This window comes from Leptinotarsa decemlineata, unplaced genomic scaffold (genome assembly GCF_025532065.1).
Source record: "Leptinotarsa decemlineata unplaced genomic scaffold, Ldec_3_MD MMD2_tig00000251_RagTag_RagTag, whole genome shotgun sequence".
NCBI classification, from domain to species: Eukaryota; Metazoa; Arthropoda; class Insecta; order Coleoptera; family Chrysomelidae; genus Leptinotarsa; species Leptinotarsa decemlineata.
The window spans coordinates 7,638,417-7,661,991 of record NW_027412547.1 but is presented as its reverse complement, the minus strand read 5'-3'; the positions used below and the strand labels follow the sequence as shown (position 1 = coordinate 7,661,991).

At 34.9% G+C, this 23,575-nt stretch overlaps 1 protein-coding gene across 5 annotated transcripts; it reads left to right on the top strand.

Moving 5' to 3' along the window:
- Positions 1 to 209: 209 nt before the first annotated feature.
- On the top strand, positions 210 to 23,575 carry LOC111503820 (uncharacterized). Of its 5 annotated transcripts, none has more exons than XM_074173640.1 (7): positions 210 to 361; positions 9,095 to 9,196; positions 9,375 to 9,625; positions 13,156 to 13,632; positions 18,159 to 18,428; positions 18,528 to 18,692; positions 22,643 to 23,575. In XM_074173640.1, exons 2-7 carry the CDS (start codon positions 9,115 to 9,117, stop codon positions 22,916 to 22,918), a joined length of 1,521 nt encoding a protein of 506 aa, XP_074029741.1. In that variant the 5' UTR covers positions 210 to 361; positions 9,095 to 9,114; the 3' UTR covers positions 22,919 to 23,575. The 5 variants fall into 5 exon arrangements, with proteins under 5 accessions (XP_074029741.1, XP_074029744.1, XP_074029740.1 ...); XM_074173639.1 differs by lacking the exon at positions 9,095 to 9,196 and adding an exon at positions 8,866 to 8,952 and having other exon boundaries at positions 231 to 361; XM_074173641.1 differs by lacking the exon at positions 210 to 361 and adding an exon at positions 8,880 to 8,952.

Here is a 23,575-nt window from a genome sequence, read left to right as displayed (position 1 = left end):
GCTCGTAAATTTGTCACAGAACATTTCTGAGTTGCTCCAATTAGCAATGTTTTATAAACAGATTCACAGAAAAATGTACCTATTTCAGAAAATATCTTGATGTTTATCGTGTGATACTATCATAAATAAATAACCTTTCTCAAAGGTCGAATTTTTGCCTTCGAATGTTTTTATCCTTTGTTGTTCTACTAACCCACAAATAGATTAGTTACCCTGCACTTCTAATTATAGGTGATATGTATTTTTAGAATATATAACAAGTTGTAGTTGAAGTTACGCAAAGAACTACACATCGCAGAAATTGTTTTTTACTGAATAACTATGATTCAAGGATGTTGGAAAACTGATGAGAATGATGAAGGTACAATAACTATTAAGCTATCACCATTGTTCATTAAAATTTGCTTTCCATTCGCACATTTTCAAATGAGAACCATTCGTATCATGAATCAGCTTTATACCTAATACAGGCATTAACTAGTATATACTTTTTGAAATCATTTTTATTTTGAAGATCATTTCATTAAATTGAACCAGATTTCAAGTGAATACAATTAATTGTGATCATCTTTTTCATCGATTCATAATAGGTCCCGTTAATTATTCATAGATGGTGCATGTAGTGTGTTACACAGTTTTCTGTATAGTTAAGTATAAAGAGGGGGTGAAACCAGCGATAATATATAGGTTGCGCCAAAACCAATTTTTCACTGAGTTTTTCTTGTATACAGGGTGTTTCCTAACTACGGTATAGAATTTCAATGGGTGATTCGTTAAGTCGTTTTAAGATAAAAAGTTCCTATGAACATAATATTCGGAATTGCTTTGTTTCCGAGATAAGACCGTTGAAGTTTAAAAAAAACGGTATTTATAAAATATAGTAAATATTCTTACACCGATTTGGTTGAAATGTGCTACAATTATTTGAAGTAATAAGGCGCTTATTAAGCCCGAGTTAGATTGAAATTATGAGGTCCAGTGGCGTCTCCGTGGGCACCACAGCCAAACAATATTGCGGAAAAAAGAACCCCAAGTCGAAACTTGTGCGTGCTAAGGACTAACGAGTTCTTACCTTTTAACGTGTGATTCCTAACACGGGTTGGACGATAGCAAGTGAAAATCGATCGTTCAGCCTGGGGTTTGAACCATCGACTCACACATCAGCCGATTGATTAAGTGAACAAAGCACCCACGTCGAACCACCCGACTACCGACCGATCAACTGAACAGACAACTTTTTCGTCGCTTGTATTTTATCATATCAAGTAAATAATAAACAATTTCGACCTTAAAGTAAATGATCAAAATATCCACCTTCTGATAAAATACACGACTGCAATCGTTTTGTCGATTGATTGTCTGACAAGTAAAAATACCTGGAGTAATCCTTATGACATTGCAATTGTCAATTATTCTATTTCTCAAGTCACTCACATCTAGTACAGTTATTTAATAGAAATCTAGAGTATTCATATAAATATGCGAGCTGGCCAATTTTGAGGTCCTGCACGTCCAATCCAGCGATGTCGAAATGCTGACGAGACAGACTACTAAAACGAGCTGCATACCACATGTTGCCTCTAACAAGTACCGGCAATTCATTTAACAAAATAGGTTAATGGTCTCGCACAAAAAGTCCGTGTAGGATTCACTTTGAGATATTTGATGAAGAAATATTAACTCTCATCGTACAACAAACAATTTGTATGCACTACAAAAACTAATACTGAACTGATGGATTCCGACTATAGTTGAAGAACTAAAGGCCTACTTTGGTTGTTTAAAGGTGTTTGACAATGTTTCGTGGTGTATTTCATCAGTTCGGACTTCCATTGTCTAATATAATATAAATTGATTTGATAACCCTGAAAAAATGAAAATTATTACCCGAAAATAACAATTTTATTATATAAAAAAATGAAATTACAAAGAAATAATATACAACAACAACCAAACAAGTAAAAATTGATATATTAATAAAAGCTGAAAAAAATGAAAAAATTATAAATATTAACAAAAAATGAAAAAATAAAAATTAAAAAATTTCAAAGCAAGTTATGTCACAACGTTTCGATTGTTAGTATCCACAATCGTTATCACCCGAAGACGATTGTTAATGATATTTTTAATTTTCTTCAATTTTTTCAGCTTTCATTAATATTTCAATTTTTATTTGTTTGGTTGTTGTTGTATGTTATTTCTTGGTAATTTCAGTTTTTTGTTTAATAAAATTGTTATTTTCGATTAATCTGTTTGATTTTTTTCAGGGTTATCAAATCAATTTATATTATATTGGACAATGGAAGTCCGAACTGATGAAATAAGCCTACATTGGTTGTCTTATATTGATGGGTGTACATGAATTACCCAGGCTTCAGAATTATTGGAGTAGTGATCCACTTCTGGGATATAAAGGGGTATCAGACGTATTCAGCTCGAAACGATTCAAAAAAATTACCGAAGCACTTCACTGCAATGATAATACTAATCTCCTTCAAGGCAGAGTGCTGATTACGACGAACTCTACAAATTGAGACCACTATTAGATATTTTGAACAATAGGGTTACAAAGTTTGGTGTCCCGCCGACTCACAAACGGGTTTCATTAGCAAATTTGAGATATATTCTGGAAGAGATAAAAAATTCTGTAATATCGAAAACGGGATAAGCGAAAGAGTAGTTTTTAAATTAACAGAACATCTAAAAGGCAGAAATTGTCTTGTAGCTTTCGACAATTTTTTTACGTCAGTATCTTTATTAGAGAAACTACACGAAAAACATATTTATTTCGTTGGAAGCGTAAGAAAAGACAGGGGAGAACTTCCTGAAATGATGAAGAGAAACGATAAACTTCAACGTGGGGAGTTTGTTTTTGAGACTTCCGGAGTTGTTGCTGCTACGAAATGGCAGGATAGTAAGTCTGTAACCCTTTTGACTACGGCGGCATTTCCAAAAGATGTTACAACTGTGAAAAGAAAGAACAAAGATGGCACCAGAAACACATTTTATTGTCCCAAAGTTGTCGATTTATATAATAAATATATGGGCGGCGTCGATAAATTCGACCAAAAAAGGAGATATTCTATCGGAAGACGATCACTGAAGTAGTGGCACCGTATATTATATTTTTTGGTTGATTTATCTGTAGCCAATAGCTACATCTTATATCAAATTTCTCGTCGTCGCTATGTAACCAACTTTCCTATCGCATTACACTGGCGCGACAATTGATAAATAATTACAACAGCAGGAAGAGACGGGGAAAACCAGTAAACTTTTTATCAAATAAGAAAGCTGTACCCGAAGAAGTAAGATTGTCTCAAGCGGGAACGCATTTTCCTGAAAAGGGGACCTACAAAAGATGCAGAATTTGCAGTACTAAAGCAAATGAAAAAAGAACAGCATATACCTGTTCTCAGTGCAAAGTGCCAATTTGTATGCCTGTTTGCTTCATTAAACTCTTCTTAAACTTTAATACCTGAAATATTTTTTCAATACATTTTTATGGATTATACTGTTTTTTTTTCAAATATGTTGGATGTCCAAGATGGGCGGTGGGAAAAATCATTCCCACCGATATTGTTTTTAAAATGAACAGAATTTTTTTTACAAAAGTTGTTTTACCTTTAACGACTTTATTATCAGAACATTCTGAAAAAAAAGGATATGAAATGGCAAGAGACAGTATTTGCCCGTTGTAAAGGGTTAATGTTACTGGTAGAAAAAATATGCCAATTAGGTAGTCACCAATCATTCCTACCCAAACGTTCAGCGAAAGTTGTTGCTGAAAATGACTTTCTCTAATAACGTGGGGATTTTCGTCGGCCCAAAAATGGTCATTGTGAAAATTCATAACAGCATATATCTCGTAAAAAAATTTTTTCGTTCGTAAATGAAATTTTTGGTAAAAAATTATTATTGTGTGCTATCATATGAATCAACCACCTGCAAAACATCAATCTTGGGTGAAAATCCCCAGGCAGTAGAGCTTGAACCCGCTGTGATATGGGTATAGGAGGTTTCTTTTTAGAACTGTCCATACTGTTTTTTGACTGACTTCTAGCTGCAGTGCAATCTTCCTGGTACTAGTTGAAGGATTTTCGCATCAAGTATAGCTTCTTCTAGTTTCTGGTTTTCCACTACCTGAATTTTTATCGGAACTCTGAGTTTCACATAATCTTGCATGTAGCGTTCTAAATGTTTTAGCACATGGAATTACTCTGTTAAGATATCTGTCCTGGTGAATTCTCCCTGCTTCTTCCGCATATCCATTTGGTAATCCATAAATAAAGTGCATTTCAGCGTAAGTAAAATTATTCATGAATGAATTAGGTACTTCCAATTGACAACTCTGACTTTCATTGATATGACAACACTATCACTGTCAGCTGGTTTCCAAAGCAGGTGTTCATGATACGCAAAGTGGCTTCAATTTTTTTTCTCGAAAACGAAGCTATATATATGAATAATAATAATAATAATAATGGTAATAATTGGCACTGTTGGCTACAGTGCCCATTAAGACTCCACTTGTCAAACAATCAATGACAAATCGATTGCAGTCGTGTATTTTATAAGAAGGTGGACATTTTGCTCATTTATTTCAAAGGTCGAAATTGTTCATTATTTACTTTTGGTATTTGTTTTATGTTATCCATGGATAGTTTTTGAAGTGATATGAAGAAAGTACAAGCGACGAAAAAGCTGTGTTTTCAGTTGCTTAATCTAAAAAATAAAAAACTACAAAAAAGTCAGTGGCGTTCTTTTTTTCCGCAATATTGTTTGGCTGTGGTGGTGCGCACTGAGACTCCACTGGACCTAAAAATTTCAGTCTAGTTAGGGCAAAATATGCGCCTTATTACTTCAAATATTTGTATCAAATTTCAACCAAATCTTTGTAAGGATATTTATGATAAGTTATACATACCGGTTTTTAAAATTTCAACGCCCTGTATCTCAGCGAAGCAACTCCAGACATATGTTCATAATAATTTTTTTTCTTTAAACGACCTAACGATTCACCCTCGTAAATTTCGTACCGTAGTAAGGAAACACCCTGTATAATTACTCATAATATCTTTATAATTGACAGGACAACGATATTGCAGAATAGTAGAGTAAAGTAAAAGAAATAATAAACTAGGGTTTAGAATTCAAGTTCAAAAATTAATTATCTACTTGATAATATAGCAAGCATTCATATCAAAGTTAACAAATTCTTCGTATATTCTAGTCTTATAAGGCTAGAGAGAATTTTTCTTACACTGAAACAACTGTACAAGTTGATAATTTCGTCTATTCTAGCCTTGATAGGTGGTTTCCACGGTATGTTCTAAGCGAATGTGCTACGTGGGTTGCGAAAATACCACTTTTGTTTGCTCAGTGCAAACCAGAAAGCAAAAACTAGTAACTCGCCCTGAGCTCTTCGTAAGATGACCGTCGATGGTTCTCTGCTCTCGGATACCTTTACCATCAACGCTGGTGTTTCTCTAGGTTTCGTACTGCCTCTCCAATCTTTTTTTAAATGAAAATAATAACTCTTGTGTTTCATGATTCAGATACCTACACTTGCTTTCCTAAACCGACAACAAGAAATTTCACATTTTGATAAACATCTCCTATATAGGTATGTTTCTAAAAGCAAAAGAATTGGAATCGTGATTATTATACTCTTAATCACGTCGTTGAATTAGCAAATAACTATGAACTCATGGACTATGTTGGAAAGTCATACAAACGTTAGCAAAAGACAAAATTAGACCATTGAATATTGAATACATTTTGTTAAAAGCATCTAGCAGCCTCTGGTTCCAAAAGGAATATAGTATTTCCATTCCTTCCTTTCGAGTCCTCATTTAGAAGCTTGTATGAACTAAGGGGTGGCTAGGATTTTTTCTTAAAATGTACGAATATTTTACCCCGACTTCGTCCAAGCATTAATCACTAATGTATGTGACTAGATTAAGCTTATCTCCTGTGATAGCCTGGCCTAACTTCTTCTAGAAATTTTCGTGAGGATGAAAAAAGTACCTAGGATTGAAAGGATTAAAATTTTAAATACAAAGAAAATTGAAAGAAGTTCTGGGTGAAAATTTGCGTAATAATGGGGAATGTTCCTCCTGACGAAAATCAAGTAGTTTTCATAAAAGAGCTCTGAAACAACGCATTTTAAACTTATCATTTCTACCTGTCTCTTTAAAAAAATATTTAAATACTTAAAAAAGAGGAATGAAATAATGCATTTAATATTTAAAGGGATTCGTTTCTATTTCACCATTTGGCAACATCGGTTATAGCTAATAAAGGACAATGAATCTGTTACCTGTATGAGACAAACAAAGATGACATATTTCAGAGGCGTGCTGTTCTGTTTACTTATGTTCCGAGTTCCGAGACATTTTGTGACATATGACATTTTGTGCACCTAACCTATCTTCCTCTATATAAATAAATAACAAAACAACTGTTGTTTATGTGGCTTGTGGAGGTGGTATTGAACTATAATTTATATTTTGCCTTAATTGTTGATTTATGAAGATAATTTTCCTTTTTAAAAGTAGAATATCTAGGTACGTATAAATTATTTCAACTTGATAATAATATAGGCGCTGTTGCCAATATGTGAATTAAAAACAAATTCCTTTAAAAATTAAAACCCAACATTTGAAACGTCAATTTGAATACTTTTCGAAGTGAATTTGAAAAACTCATAAATTAAACTAAACTTCATTTTGTTCAAACTTGCATTTGCTGTAATAACCCAAATTGAGGAATATTCCCCATTACTAGTAAATATGCTAAATGATAATGTTCAGAATAAAATACAAGAAATTATCAGGAACATAATACGTAATAACAAAGTATACGAGCAAATGATATAACCCGTGTTTCCGTTAACCAGCAGAAGTAAAAAAAATAAAATGAATATACAGTGTGACCCACTTGAAACCGGGACACCATATTCTGATAGTAAAATGATAGTCAGTACTTGATTCACTACGAAAAAGCTACTGTGTTAGCGAAACATGTGATATATTTCTTTAAATAAAGTTTGTGGACATCAAATCTTGAGGTATAGTTTATGAAATTACTGTGGATTTTCATCAAGTAACTGCAGAATCGATCAGAAAAAAACTATATTAGTTGGTAATAATTAAATAAGTAGAGTTCAATATGCTTCAAATTTCATTTACATTTACTTGTTACTTGTTAGCGAAATGCGTCTAGAAATACAAATGTTGTGAACATTGTGTAATTATTATCATGGATAGTGGCATTAATTTCATCAAGTAACGGTCAGTCCATTTATATATGAGTTGTTTTCCGGGATTGAATAAAGTTGTTATTGATAAGTGTACCAAACTTGAAAAAAAACATTTTTGTGATAGCGACGGAATAAGTAATGAAAAAAAATGAATTCTGAAGCACGTTAACTGCTTCAGGGCAAGTGATGTCGTCTGTAGTTGAGTTTTAAAACTTCAAGAACAAGCAGTAACAATAACTTCAATAAACGAACTCGAGATTCAATGTTCGAGATGAAATGCGGACATACCTAGTAGAAGTTAAGAAGTACAGGGAAAGTCTTACAGGCATCAGCAAAACCTTCACAAGGTAAATTTCTGAAACAGTCAACTTTTGATGAACAGCAGCTGAAGCAAAACAAATGAAATAATCACTGTTTTACTTTTCAATCTTGATGTAAGGAGGGAATTTCCGTACATAATGCCTGTGTGACTTCACGTCCGGAATGGATGGCTGTAGAGAAGACCAAATAATCAAAGGGAAGAAGAAAGATGGATAGTATAACCTTGTATTTGCATGAGAACTATGCACGACATCTTCACTTGCAGTAAAGAGGTGTATTGGAAGCATGAATGTAACGGAATTTTGGAAACCAAGTCGTCCCAAATGCGAATATGAATGAGAGCTTGTTTAGGAGTTGTCTTTTGGTCAGTCTAGGGCCACACTATAGCACAGGCGGTTTGAACGGCTGAGAGGTATATAGTAACGATGTAAATTGTACATATTATTTTTGCATTAAATAAAGTCATTACCTCAGTGTCATTACGAAGCCGAAAAGGTAGTCATCGGCCAGCAAGTCATAATGGTTAAACCTCTGAAGAAGCTAGCCACTCGCGCCAGCGAAACGTCAGGAAGAAATTCCAAAAATCCACGGCTTTCAAACTCGAAAAGAAATGACACTGAAAACCTCAGCCGTGAAAGTCTAAACCATTTTGTCGAAGTCATTACCTATTCAAAAAGGGGATCACTTATTCAAGAAAACCATAGAACACGTAAGGAATTTATGTAATTTAAATTTCCTGGCCAAATGCCGATCCAGTATCTATACTTTTGTCAACCGAGTAATGAAAGGAAATTTCAAATTTCGAAAACTAGCGTATAGTCCCATAATTCACTAATTGGTGTTGTAGTGGTTTTGAAAACACCACTACAACACCAAGAGCGAGGATCCAAGCTGGTTTCGCCAATACCAAAAGGTTTTATGAAGAAGCTATTATGTTTGCCTGACCTAACTATCCTAGTTAATTTGTTACCTCTGGATTCATCAAAGATGAAGTATTTTCTTTGGCTTTCGGCAGTGCGAAAGTTTTAATAGATTTGATGATTGGAGAATGCCGAATAATCACCTCGAATAAACACCCTTTCCAAATTTTATGGATTTTGGAACATCATTTCATTCCCACCACCCAAAACACAACTTAACCAATACATTACAGCATCTATCGTTTACGAGATGTCTTCATTAGGCTTTATAATAAAATACATAACGTTCGAACATTTCACGTAACTTTCACTTCATTCATGAATATATATTTAAAGTAATGAAATTATTTTGATTTATAGTTCGAAGAGCGAAATCCGACAGAAATCATAATTTTTGTAAAACCTTGTATACCGAATTGTACTCTTCAAAATGTAGCGGTTCGAAAGGTATTTAAGATAAACTTTACTTCTGAGGGCAGAAGCTGTAAAACTGTTTAGGTCTCAGTTGATTGACAGTTTTTAAAAAATGTGTGATGAACAACACAACATGACTAGTTTGTGGAATTTGTAGAATCTTCTAATATTTTAGGTGTGTGAACTAAAAAAAACATGTGGTCGCAAGCAAAAAAGCATAATCTTAAACCCGAATTGTGGGCAGAGAGATACAAAGAGAGAAATACCGGCAGTAAAGGTATTTTATGACTATGAAAATAAAAACTATTATGCTTTTGTTTTTTTTTACTAACAGGCTTTATACAGTTTCCAATTGATACAGCATGCTGTGTGATCCGATGTGCTTTTATTAAAATCAAGGTAAATATTTGAATGGAAAAATGCATTCTGATAATGCTCGAAATTAATTATTTCAGCTGTATACATTGATATCGAAGAAGATAGACCTTGTGATTATGATACCAGAGAATATTCTAAATGGTCAGACCTACCAGATTTGCTGTTGGAGCAAATATTTTCCTATCTGGGAATTCGGGAAAAATATTATGCAAGTTTGGTGTGCAGGAATTGGTATCGTGCATTTCATTTTCCTTATGTATGGAGTAGTTTCATTTTGGAGGATAACACTTTAACTAGAAGCAGGTTTAACTATTATTCTGGATGGCAGGTATATTTTCTCTTTATTTCCATTCATTTTTTTTTATATTTGTTCAATGAAATGCAGTTGAACAACCGGTTGGATATTCCGTAATCCAAAAATGTAATCTATACTAATATAAATGTGAAAGGATGAATAAATGTATGTATGTTTGTGACTCTTTCACGCCTAAACTACTGAACGGATTTAGATGAAACTACATAAATACAGATTATACATCAGAATAATATAAAGGCTACAATTTACAAAGGTTTTGTGTGTCACAATATAGCGATCACTATCAAGTAAGTCGGAAAAATTCTTACTGCCTGAGAGCTATCTTGTCGTGCGTTGTCTATACCGTTATGAGGATAATTTACCGTAAAATTGTTTATCTTAAATGGTTCCAAACAAAAGTCCGTGATAGCAAATATCTACCTTTTATGTGGTAGCCACTATATGCAAAATACCGAGCCATAAAAATAATTAAATTTGATACTTTTTTTACAATACACATTTTAGAATATATCAAGTTCTTATAAAAATTGATACAATTTTCGTTTTAAGTATTTAATATAGATATACTTTTTCTTTTACACTAAGTAATTTGGACGAATTGTTAAAATGTTTTCACGATAAGATTAACTTGACGCAACACAGTGTGCCATTACGCGTCGCGTCTATTGTAGACGACGGGGGACGATGCGCGCGGGTAGAGGGGCGGTCTAAGCAATGAAGCGCCATCGCCGAGAACGCGACCCAAAACGCGGGCAGACGCGTGAGGGCGGAAGTCGTGGACGGTTGTGCTAGTTTTGCCAAATTTCTTCATAAGTAACATAATTTGATTCTCGAAGCTATTCATTACTTAGTGCAGCTGTATTTATGTAAAGTTTCATCTAAATCCGTTCAGTCGTTTAGGCGTGAAAAAGCCACAAACATACATCCTCACAAACTTTCACATTTATAATATTAGTATAGATGTGTGTCTTGACAAATAACGTGAATTTGTCAGATTACATGCAAACCAACTTAAACCGGAGTTATTGAACACAGTACCCAGGATCAGAATGAAAAGCAAATTCCAATAGAAATCTTATTGGATAGTGTTGATATCAGAAACACAACAGAACGTCCGAAAGTGAGCAATGAGACTGAGGAACAATTTGTTCAATGTTTCATGGTGAATTTTATTAGTTCGGACTTCCATTACCTAATATGAGTCCACTATGATTCGAAATCAATGAAAAAACAAATAAAATTAAAATGAATAGCTAAAATATCAATTTTATAATGCAACACAACCTGAAAATAGAATAAAACGAATAAATTAATCAAGATACAAAATGAAGATGACTACAGAGGAAAAAGAAATAAAAAAAGAATTAAAATAAAAATAAGCAAAAAATTAAAAAAGATTCCAAACCAAATTACTTCACGACGTTTCTATTGTGACGGGTGACGACTGGACTATTCCGACAGCCATCTTAATTTCAAACAGGTTGGATTCGAGAGGTGACTATTTATTGGTCATTCAAGTGCTTTCATCTATTCTCTCTTCGCTTCAATTTAACGGAAGTTGACCGTTTAGCGGGGGTTGACCGTTTTCCGCTTGATTACAGGTTTCCATGTGTTGCGTATTTCTACGCTAGCTTGCCTGAATGCGTCGTTGGACAACATATATTCAGCTTAATTGAACTTCCTCTTAAACCAGTATTCCTTCCTGTGGATAAACTCGGCTAATATAAAATTTTTCAACATAACAATAATAGATTACAGTCGAATAGATCACATTTATATTGGATGTGATATTCAACATATACTGTAGATACTTCTTTAAACTGACTTTGATGTCAGAAGTATTTGTAACATGTGCTTTTACTTGACTCTTCAATTTTTATTTCAATGCCAAAGCATTGTAAAACCCAATCTTCAGAATAATAAATTGTTGTTTCTCGGCTTATTACATTGATGATTGATAATAATATTAATGGAAATTACTTGCTTCATTTTCAACAACAAATTCTTGAAAGTAATTGTCACTGTAGTTGATGTATGCGGCTCTCGACTAAAATCAAATTCAATTATGCAACCAACTATCATAATGTACCTAAATAAATATTACTGGAGTTTTATCCCAACACCAAACCGTTATTTTCAACTCCTCGTTACGTATTTCAATCACCTAAGTGATCATTTTCAAGAGGAAGATGATCACTTGGTGATTGAAACACGTGTCGAGGTGTTGAAAATAACGATTTGGTGTTGGGATGAAACCCCAGTAATATGTATTACTGTACCCAAGGTTCCAAACAGTGCATCAAAATGCACAAAATGTATCTAGTCGATTGTGAATTGAATCTGCTACGTTCTGGTATCTGTAGAGTAGGGAGGGTGAGTGAAGACTCACGGCACTTAGGCCACATGTGACCCATTGTACATCCTCCCAAGGAGTTGTCCTCCTAGGTCATCGTCCATCCTGTCACTAGGAGACATCTCCTTTATATTGGCAAGTGTAGGCCAAGACTCGCCGAGTACACATTCTCTTTGACAACTTTGAGGTGTCTCACGGTGGCCTCCGCGAAGGTTTTGGAAGGTGCAGCGATATTACTGTCGTTGCGCGGCTTCTTCAACTTTCTTGGGGTTCCCTCCGTGATGGTGCGATTCCTTGCACAGGTTGGACAATAAGAAGTGAAAATCGGCCGTCCGGCCTCTGGCTCTGTCCAGCGGTTGACACGGTGGTCAATTGAATGAGTGGAGCAAACCACTCACGCCAACCCAATCGGCTACCTTCCCGCTAGTAACATCAACTAAACAGGTGTAACGAATTAAAGAATTAATTGTCTTGAACAAATTTATTTCTAACAATATTTCACTGTCGCAAACTAATTTATATTCAATACTTAGAACTAACGCTTAATTTATTTCCACTATTTGAATTCCTTGTTTAACCGCTCGATTCACTTTCTTAATTCAACTGCCATCTCTTGAAGAGAAGCCGGCTTTATATATCCGTAACGATAGCTCTAGAATTCTATAGCCGTTTCGGGACTCGACAAGAGTTTAATCGGTGGTTGTTGACTGCATTCCTTTTGCGGTGATATCATGTGTTTGTTCGCTTATCGACATATCGGTCAGAGGCGGATTCAGATTCGTTACAATATGAAGCAATATGCAGTATTCCACTTGAAAAAAAATATTCATGGACTTTCTTTTTCTGTCTTGATTCATACGAGTCTTCATATTGTTCTTTAGTTCTTCATAAACGAGTCTCCCACTTCTTATCTGAGCGATATTTACAAAACTATAAACTATACATGTTTACTCCAACTTGCAATAAGCCTTATCTACAAAACTAAGGAGTTTTTAATGTTGTAGCTACACAACTAGAGTTTTGAAGACATGTTCATAAGGACATTTTCAGTACCTTAAATTAATGACAGTTATTAAGAGACACATTGTTTGTCTTGTAAATTTCATATTGAGAAAATAGTGCAACTCACCCTAAAGAGTTCCATTTTCATAATTTGCATGTTTAAAACTCCTCTACATTCATGTTTCAGTATGTTTTGGATCATGTACGTTGTCAGATGTGCCTTTCCTCCGTTGGAAAGTTCTTCAAATACCTCACAATCCAACCGATGTTCAACTTCTACAACCTTTACGAGTTCATGAACATGATATCCTGGTACACCGAACAACGTGAACGGAAAGAAAATGTCGAACTGGGTGTAGGTTGCAACATAAAATATCTAAAGTTTACATTTCCTTGCAACATGACAACTCGAGAAGATTCTGAAAGAATAAGATTATTCGGAACTGGAGGAAAATTGCTTCAGGCACTGAAGCGACTGATGGGAAATTTGAAAAAGCTTCAATTTTTGGAGTTGATTGACTTGATGCTCGATCCACAAGAAGCCCAATATTTGTTGGACGAAGTGTGTGAAACATGCTGTATGACACTGCGGTCTCTACATCTTATCAACACTACAAGGGTGCCATACCAGTTACTGCATGTGGGAGTGTTCTTGAATTTACAGGTAATCAATTAGATGTACTATAATAAGAAATGTTTGCAAATTTTCACTGCTGAATTCAAATACTAATGGAATAATTCACCAGCGCAACTTTTATGAAATATATATGTTCAATGGACTATACATTATGTCCCTCAGGGTGAGCACGTTTGAACGTTTTCAAATAACAGAATAAAATAAACTATGTCCATCCAACAAAGTAACCCAAACAATGATAGATGCGTGATCACCACGCATATTTGAATCTATTGGGTAAAATAAACAAGCCTTCTTACGCTGGCCAATCAGATTTGACTGCAATCGGCTGGCAGAATTCATCCAGGTATATCGCTTACAAGGTCGGAGTGGTGGTACGTACACACCACAAGCGTTTTAACTCTTGTGGTGTGTACGTATACGGTATTTTTAAGTTTAAAATTTGTAAAATGTCAAGTAATAATACGGCTGAAGAAACTGCTAAGTGTCTCCCTACACTCCACCTAAAAAATGTTACTATACCCAGCCGCATATTATTGTTGCAAATCATGCCTGAAAGGAAATAACGCCAGCCGCCACTGGTTACCATAAACCAAACGTGACGTAGCTGAGAGCATGGGAATATCCAATGTTACCTGCCGCTCGAGAAGCAGCAAGAAACATGCTACCGATGTTGATGGAACTTCGGCGAAATTCTACGATGTTCTATTGCGATATTTAAACGCTGGCTGCAAGCGTATTCGGACAGTCAAGTACACAGTGAAGTGGACGTTATAGTGCGATACGCGAAGTGATCTAGCAAGGCGATAGACATTGAAATAATAGTTGAAATTTTTAGTTGAAGTGTTTGTTGTATTTCAAGCGAAATAAAGTTAAGTTTGGTTATTCAAAGTAGTCAATTATTGGTGAACCCACGGATAAAAACGTAACATTATTTTAAAAAATCGGTCGTTCCTTAGTGCGACTCTGTACAAGTAGCCTTGTCTGGGAGACCACGTGCACTATGCATGATAATGTTTTGGAGAACTCCATTTCATAGATGGACAGAGTATAAAGAGAAGTAATCTATTTCTGTTGTTTGAACAAAATTTCTTCAGGTAAGCGCATGATGAACCACAATATTTTGTAAATACGAGAAATTGTATCCCGAATACGGGGGTTAAATGTAAGTTTGACATCAAATGTAACATCTGAATCACGCACTTAATCCACTTGTTTGATAGAAATGTTATTTGCCAAATTGGATTATCTAATATTTTCAATGAATTGTGGACAATGAAAAGTAGTTTTAGTTCTAGTCCTGATGGTGTACCTTCATTCTTTCTCAAAAAATGTGTGTACTTTTCGGCCGTTCCTTAGTTCAACTCTGTACAAGCAGCCTTGCCTGCAGCATAAACTGAAGCTTGAAGAAGCTATTGTATAGCGAAACACGTGTCGCGGTTTTTGTAAAACCCTTTTATAGTGAAAATCATACAACAAACTGTATTGATTAGTTTTTTAATATGGATTTTCATCAAGTATCGGCCAGTTCTATTCAATAATCATGGGGAAACCGTAAACCAACCACATTGTTGCAACTTTCTATCGTATGTCACCCATATTTTGAATAACGCAATCGAGAAACACGGAGAGTCAAGAGCTGTAGCGCTTGACAATTCTTAGGCCTTTGACCGTGTGTAGCATGAGGGTTTGCTGGCCAAATTTCGAAGCTTTGGCTTGTCGGATCATTTTTGTGTATGTCTCTTCAGCTTCCTGAAAGAACGTTCCCTGCAAGTGGCCGTCGACGGATATCTCTCGAATACTTTTATCCTCAACACTGGTGTTCCCCAGCGTCTCCAACGTCTCCAACCCTCTTTCTATTGTATATCAACGACTTATTGGAAAAAAACAAGAATCCAATATATTGCTTTGCTAACGACAGCACACTTGTTTCGTCATTCTATTTGGATTACAGGACATCTTCACAGTCAGCTGGAGGTTGCATATCTTAATGAGGATCTAGAAGTAATTTCGAATTGGGGTGAAAATAACCAGGTTCAATTCAATGCCACAAAAACCCAGGCATCGGTTATCTATAAGAAATGTCTGCTGTAAGGGATTGTGTATTCTAAAATTATTCCTTTTTTTAAAGGATATGTTTTGAAATTGTTTGAAATATATTCTCCACCATTGTCGAGTCTCATAGCTTTTACTTTGACATCATTTTGTCTTTCAATTTCTTGTACGTACTCTATTAGATTCTGATCAGCCTCATCTTTTGTTTTTAATGTTTTGATAATAACAAAATGTGAGTAGTCATCAATTATTGTTTGAAAATTTTTTGATCCATCAAAAGCTACTGGATTAAGTGGTCCACAGACATCACTGTGTATCAAATCACCAATATTTTTGGTTCTCCTCTCAGACTCTTTGAATGGTAATCTGTTACACTTGCCTTCAATACATGTTGAACACATTTTGTCCATATTTGGTAAGCCGAGTTGTTTTAACACTTCTCTACCGGGATGGCCTAGTCTTCTATGCCACAGATCACTTGCTATTGTTCTATATTCACCCGTATTTCCAGGTGCTTCCTCATTTACAACTTTGTCAGCTGTTAAAACATATAGTTCTTTTCAGTAATCACAATTAGAAAAAAAAATCTCCATTTCATGTTTCTCCATGATTATCTTGCATCCTTTTTCTGTCATTTTTGATGCAGATAGTAAATTATGCTGCATATTAGGTACTATAAAGGCTTCAACAGACACCTTTTTTCCTTGGCATTCAAAGTTCCTTTCTTATTAGTTTTCAAATTTTCACCATTTGCTATCTGGATTGTTACATACTGGGGTAGAGATTTTATTTCGGTCATGTGTTTTAATATCTTCTTTCACAAAGTGGTTACTCGCTCCCGAATCAAGAACAAAGTATATCTTGTCTTTGATATCACATAAATTTGCTGCATACAACTGTATTTCAGTTTCATTTCGTTTCTCATTAGCATTATTTGCCTGCTGCTGATTATGTTGGCTGTAATTTCTACTTCTCGTACCTCGTCATCCTGGTCTTCCTCTACCTCGGCCTCTAGTATTTTTAGGACATTTCATGACATGATCTGTACTTCCGCATCTGTAGCATCTTCTATTATCAGTTGCCTTGAAACTTGTCTCACTGTCATACTTTTGACACTCCTTTGACAGTAACTTTAATTCTTCATCTAGTAATCTAGCCTTTGCAAAATCTATGGTCAACTTATCAACTTTTACGATTGTACCATATTTTGGTGGTAATGTCAAAAACAAATGACATACTCTATCACTTTCATCTAAAACAGTTCCATGTTCTTTCAGCTCTCGAATGACTGAGTCAAACTTCACAAAGTGATCTTCTAATTTTTCCCCAGATTCTGACTTTAGATTTATAAGCCTTCTCCAAGTTGATAATTTGGTAAATAAACTTGACCTGGCAAATACAGCTTTTAGAGCTTCAACTTGTTGTTTTGCATTTTTGCGGTCTTTGACAATGTCCAAATGTTTATGAGACAGTCCCTGAACTATGATTGATTGAGCTTTTGTGTCTTTCTTATGCCAGTCCTTCTTTTCAGCTTCTGTTGCCGTTTCATTCAGCTGTGTTTCCAAAATTTCCTCGCATAGTTCTCGTCTCAGAATTGTTTGAATTCTGAACCACCAATTATTGAAATTGTTTGCCTCCAAAATTGGAACTGGGAAGCCTGACAGTCCCCACATATCTTGGCACAATCATGTCGCTGGAATTGCAAAGGCTGCTTCTCAAATGCTTGGAACACTTTTCTGTACCAGAAAACTGTATACACCTCAGCAACTTCTGATGCTTTATGAAGCTAAGATCAAGTCTTCTTTGGAGTATTGTGCTCATGTATGGAGCTCTGCTCCCAAACATACCCCGAAGTTGATGGATTCTATTCAGAAAAGAGCCACCACTTGCAACCTTGATAGCCTGGAACATCGAAGAAAGGTTGGAGATTTGTCTCTCTTCTATAGATACTTTCACGGGAGGTGTTCAAGTGACTTGGCAATCTTGATTCCACCAAGAGCGGTACATATCAGAAATACGCGACGGACTGCGGCTGGTCATCGCTTTGAGGTTCAACTCAGTACACCGCGAACTTCACTGTTCAAGGACTCCCTCATTTGGAGAACTGCGTTTATGTGGAATAAACTTCCTGAGAACGTTTTTCCAAACGGATTTAATCTCCCGCGATTCAAATCCAATGTGAATCACTACTTTCGCACAGGCACCGCTCTGAGAGCGCCTTAAGGATTTTCCTGTAGTGCTTGTGTTGTCCTTAAAAAAATAAAAATTTTAATTTGAAAATTTTATTTTTTAAGGTTTAATTAGTTTTTACCTAAAGTCAGGTAAAAGTATTAGTCATTTAATAAGTACTGTTTTATAAAGCACCAACTAGATGGAATTTAGTCAGTACGAACATTGTTCAGTGGAAATCTCACAACGTTTTAGATTTTCATCAAGCATCGGCCAATTCCATTACATAGCTAATAAAAATCATGCTCATTTTATTAAATTTTTTTCAGGAATTGTATATCAGCCCACAAAATCTAGGAGATGATTTGATTGAACTGATAGGTTCTACCCGTCTAAGGCATTTGCACATCCTTCAAAACAGATACACCCCTAATGACGTTAATATCAGGCCTGTATCACCATGTATTTGGAAAAGATGTCGGAAAAGTAACACACTTCTTAGTGTTCACTTGCAAGTGCAGAGTATAAAAGAAAAAACTATTATTTGGCAAGAATGGGCTCCTGTTAGAACAGTTTTGTACGACTCACCACATATTGGCGTAAGTTGACTTATTGAAAAAACTTTCACTTAAAATAATATTGAATGAATTGAACTGATTTATTATTGATTCACTGATGATATTATTATTAATTTGCAGCTTAGAACGGATGCTCTTTTGAATGCAGTGGAATTCTATGGAAAGGATTTGAGGATTTATGGACACAAAAACATACCACGATTTCACAGGTCAAAATCTTTCAGCGAGAGAATCGATGAAAATTTAATGATGCTCGTTCGAGGCTGCACGTATCTATCTACACTGGTAAGTTTTACCATCAAAAGGTCGATATAGGGGAGTGTGACTCTCCTCGATGCCGAAAACAAAAAAAAATGACAGTCGCGTTTTCAAAATATTTCATAAAATAATATTTTTTTAAATAGAACATCCTACAACAAAAAATGTCTTTGTTTTGTCAAATAAAACCTCATGATTGTCTGAATACCCAATTTTGGTATTTATACGAATAACAGTATTTTGTTACTAACAGCAATAAGAAAAAATTGCGCTGGGATTTGAACTCGTGATCATCATGTCGTACCACTCACTTGACACCACCAAGCTATTTGATATCAATTTACAAAACAATAATTTCCATCTTAAAGCCATTTCATTAGCCGTATTTATTTTGTGAATCAAAATATGTCTGCTATAATGATAACATTGAAGCAGTTTTTGTACAGAACAGAAAATACTTGAGCGTTGAATAACACTTCCAAATTACAAATCATGAAATTATCTGTTTAAAAATCTGTTTTTCCATTAATCAGCTGTCGCCCCCATACGAACGACAACTCTCAGAAGTTGAGAAACTTGTGCGAACTAAGGACTAACGAGGTCTTACCTTTAAACGTGTAATTCCTAATAACAATAAATATTATTCGACGCTACGGGGCGATTTTATTGATTCCAGTGGCGCATTTGGTTTTTTAGCTGCAAGAAAACCCGGAAAAACCTGTAGCACCACATCATCTGAAGATATTGATCTGCCAATGTCCTCTCTCCCATAAAACAAAATGTAGGGAGTCTCCAGAGGCTCCAATAAGTTCAATACATCGCCAGAACACTTCGTGACACGACTATCGTCAAACTTGAACCTTGAACCAGTCCGTTTCGTCTTTGACCAAGGCGTAATAATGAACAAATTCAACGCCAGAGCTACAGTGAACAATGATTGCATGAATATTATAATAGTGGTCTGCTAGATTGAAGTGTTCATATATTTCGAATCTTCATAAGAGTTTGGTGCTTACGTCAGAGGTTGAGTCATGTTTGAAGATCATCAGTGTTATTGTCAAATTACCTGGTGCCTCAGCTATAGGTACTTGTTTCCTTATAACAGTCAGTTAGTTTGGCACATATTTGGTAATACAGTCGATCATCACCTGTTAAAAGTTCCATTTTCAGATGATTCAACAAAAAGCTTTGCACGGACTGGTTATTAGTTATATTAGGAAACGCTAGTTGAAGTTCCAGAAATTCACATTCGTTTTTGCTAACTCTTGAACATTTATTACAAAGTTAACAAGTGAGGATTCTTCCAGCAAAAGATTTACAAACACAAGACGAGATAGACTGTATAGAATCATTCAATGCAGAGCGGTCGGGAGTATTGATTCTGGTATTGTTTTGCTCACGAAGAGTATTCAACAAGAACCCTAAGAATTCGGAACAATCCTCTTGTTTTCCTAACGAGTATCTAGTGGACTTCAAAGACTACAGGAAATCGGTTGGAGGTAAAGATGATACATTCTTACGAATCTGCAGCTGCATGAACAGGTGCTTGAGTTTGATAACTAAGTAGGAAACATTCTCGTTCTCTTCATCATTGAAACCTCGTTCTTGAAATTCTTCGTCATGAACAACACTTGTAAAATGCTATTCATGTAGCAAGTGTTTCCTAAATTATCTAATCCAATTTTCTTCTCTAAAACAGTATTATTATGAGTAATCAAGTTGCCTTGAAACTTTGTTAAAATACTATTTGTTAAATATTCTCAAGTATATCATGACAATGTCATAAATTATTGTAACTGTCAACATTTATTGTTACAATTATTGTAACTGTAACTGTGAATATATTCCGAAATGCCGTTTTCCCATCAAGAAAAATATGATATGTTAGAATCCTACTTGGTTTGCCAGATAAATAGTATAAGAGCACTACAGCAATTCGTTTCCCGATCGTGAATTACCTAATCGGCGTTTTTTGCTGTGTTTCATCGTCGATTCAGGAACAATGAAAAAGTTTTTGAGAAGAGGAGAAATAAAAAAACGTTTTGTAATATCTGAAGATACAGAAGTTGACGTTTTAGCCTACTTTGATGTAAATCCAAATAATTCCAAATAATCATCTAGAGAAATAGCTGTTCAACGAGTTCTGAAGAAACATAAGATTTCTCCTCATAAGTTAAGACCAGTGCAAATACTAGAACCTGGTGACCCTGAGAGACGATTGGGGTTCTGTCGGTGGTTTTTGAATGAATGCAGACAAGATCCAAAATTCTATATTAATATTATATGAAGCGATGAGGCTACATTTTCAAATTGTGGGATGTATAGTAGAAAGAATTTTCAATACTGGAGTAGACATAATCCATTTCTCGTCCATCCCCACAATCCGCAAAGACGATTTAGAATTAATGTTTGGTGTCATCTATTTAGAGGCAGAATTATCGGTCCATTTTGCTAACATGGTTCTTTGAACGGGCCCCGTTACATTAATTTATTAACAAGAGTATTGGAAGAGTTTTTCGATGATCTTGATCTGGAGGCTCGTTAGATGATCTATTTTCAGCAGGATGGAGCACCAGCACATAATTTCAGTGGCGTAAAAAGAATGTTGCGACTGTTTTGGAAACAGATGGATTGCTACAAATAGTCCTGTTATGTGGCCTCCTCGTTCACCAGATCTCTAGATCTAGATCTTTATTTTTGAGGATTTCTGAAAAATGAGGTGTATAAAATAAAACATAACAATGTAGATGAACTGAAAAATTATATTGAAACTGATTTTATTAGAATAGATGACCGAATTGTGTTGAAAGCAACACGTAGTGTCAAGAGAAGGGCCCAAATATGTGTTCAACAAGAAGGCGGTATTTTTGAATATTTACTCGATATTCGTCAAAACAAAGAAATTTATTGTATTAGTGAAAAATATAAATATTTCCACATAAGTAGCAAATTTTCAACTTTAGGAAAAAAGGTGATAATAAGCTTTGTTGTTGAGAATGTTTTTATGAATCAAAATGCATAATAAAATATTTAGGGTGTTCCATTTAAAAAAAAATATCATTTTATGAAATAGTTGAAAACGCGACTGTCTTTTTTTTTGTTTCCAGCTTGCCCAATTAACCGAATTCTTAGCATCAGTAATAACGGAGTTGGCAATGGTGCCGACTTGATTTGTAACACCCTGTATATGTATATATGCCCAAAGTTCAGGTGAAAAACACCTTACCCCTTGCCTCTCATGTGGACCTACAATTTTGTAGGTACATGTGGCAGATATCCGACGGAAAGACAACAAGTAACCCAGCTACGTTTTGATTACTGCAGTCATTCGTAGAATGAAGCCGTCTCTACTCTTAGATCTCAAGATCATGCCGGTTAGCTGCACCAAGGCAGAAATCTTAACGAAGCAAGTTGAATTATTACCAACTGTAGCATCCCTAAAATTTGAAAACATTGGAATTTCCAGTGGTACTAAAGAGCTAAATTTGACACAAGCAAGTTATACATCATAGGGTCTTCAGTGATCATGTTAAAGTATTTAAAACTTAGATTCATTCCTTCATGTTATTTTCAGGATATCCCTTTCATTTTATAGCAATACCACAATTTTCTTATTTCAAAAATTTGAGTTTACTTGCCAAAATTTACTGGCAAAGAGCTAAAATTTGACACATGGAATATATTTTAAGTAATATAAATCCAAACTACGTCAGAGGGTCTTTAATGGCCATGTCAAAAATTTTAAAATGTATATCAGATCCATTCCTTTATACTATTTTCACAATATCCTTTTCATCAATTTTACTATTATGAGTTCACTTACCCAAATTTGCTGTCAACAATACAGCTACTTGCCTTTTCATAAATTCGATCATTTAATTTCTTTACCAAATGAAGGTTTTCAAACATTTGCTCCTCCAGATTTCCATACTTCTAACTTCACCATATAACTATGTAAGTACCTTCCCTTATTTTAGATAGTCACCGAAAGAATTTCAACAGCAACTGTACTACTTCTTGCTTACTATGGTAGAAACCTCAAATGGTTATTCATCCGGAGAAATGCTGTAATCCTCAGATCCGACTGGAAACAGGAAGTAGGTTGGACAGATGAATTCTATTCTTGGCTCAAGAGCAACAGCCGATCATATGCATCTGTCGAGAAAGAAGTTTCTCAAATGCTCGGCTACAAATGGAATTTCCTCACAGACAAGGAATTCAAGAGATTGAAAGTGAATTTACATGATTATTGAAGGGGTTTTCGAGATAGATGAAAACTCAGTGAGATATATAAACATACTCAGTGTCACTATTTTTCGTGTTTGAAGGCCGTCGATTTTTCGAGTTTCTTCCTGACGGTTCGTTGGCGCGAGTGGCTAGCTTCTTCAGAGGTTTATACATCTTGAGTTAATCTCCGATGAGTGTGTTGCGCTAGCGAAACGTCAGGAAGAAATTAAAAAAATCGACGGCCTTCAAACCCAAAAAATATTGACACTGAAATCCTCAGCCGCGAAAGCTTTAAACATTTTGTTATAAACATACTGTTAACAAATTGGATTACCAAAGAGAAAAACTGAGATAACTATTAAGTTTGTTCTACTTATGTTTAAAAAAGACAGTGTTATTTATTGTGATGTTTTATAAATGTTTCAATATTTTGAACGGTTATTTGTTGATGATTTTTTAATATATCGAAGATATATTATGTTGATGTATATTTTACCAATCAGATTGTCACCGTTAGAAATTTATCATAAATAATTACTATCTTACTTCCTCCTAACAAACTCTTTACTATTTTTTTATTGCTTATTGTTTCGACAATTGTTCTGTTTACTTGACATTTAATTAAAATAATTTGTTAGAAGTTAAGATTATGCATACCAATAAACCTTATTCATGTTTTAAAA

What these genes read in the sequence shown, in the direction of transcription:
- LOC111503820 (XM_074173639.1), top strand. Translation starts at nt 322, where the DNA reads ATGATTCAAGGATGTTGGAAAACTGATGAGAATGATGAAG. An exon ending in AACTGATGAGAATGATGAAG is followed by an intron (nt 362 to 8,865) that starts GTACAATAACTA and finishes TTTGATTTATAG; the next exon opens with TTCGAAGAGCGAAATCCGAC. An exon ending in AAAATGTAGCGGTTCGAAAG is followed by an intron (nt 8,953 to 9,374) that starts GTATTTAAGATA and finishes TAATTATTTCAG; the next exon opens with CTGTATACATTGATATCGAA.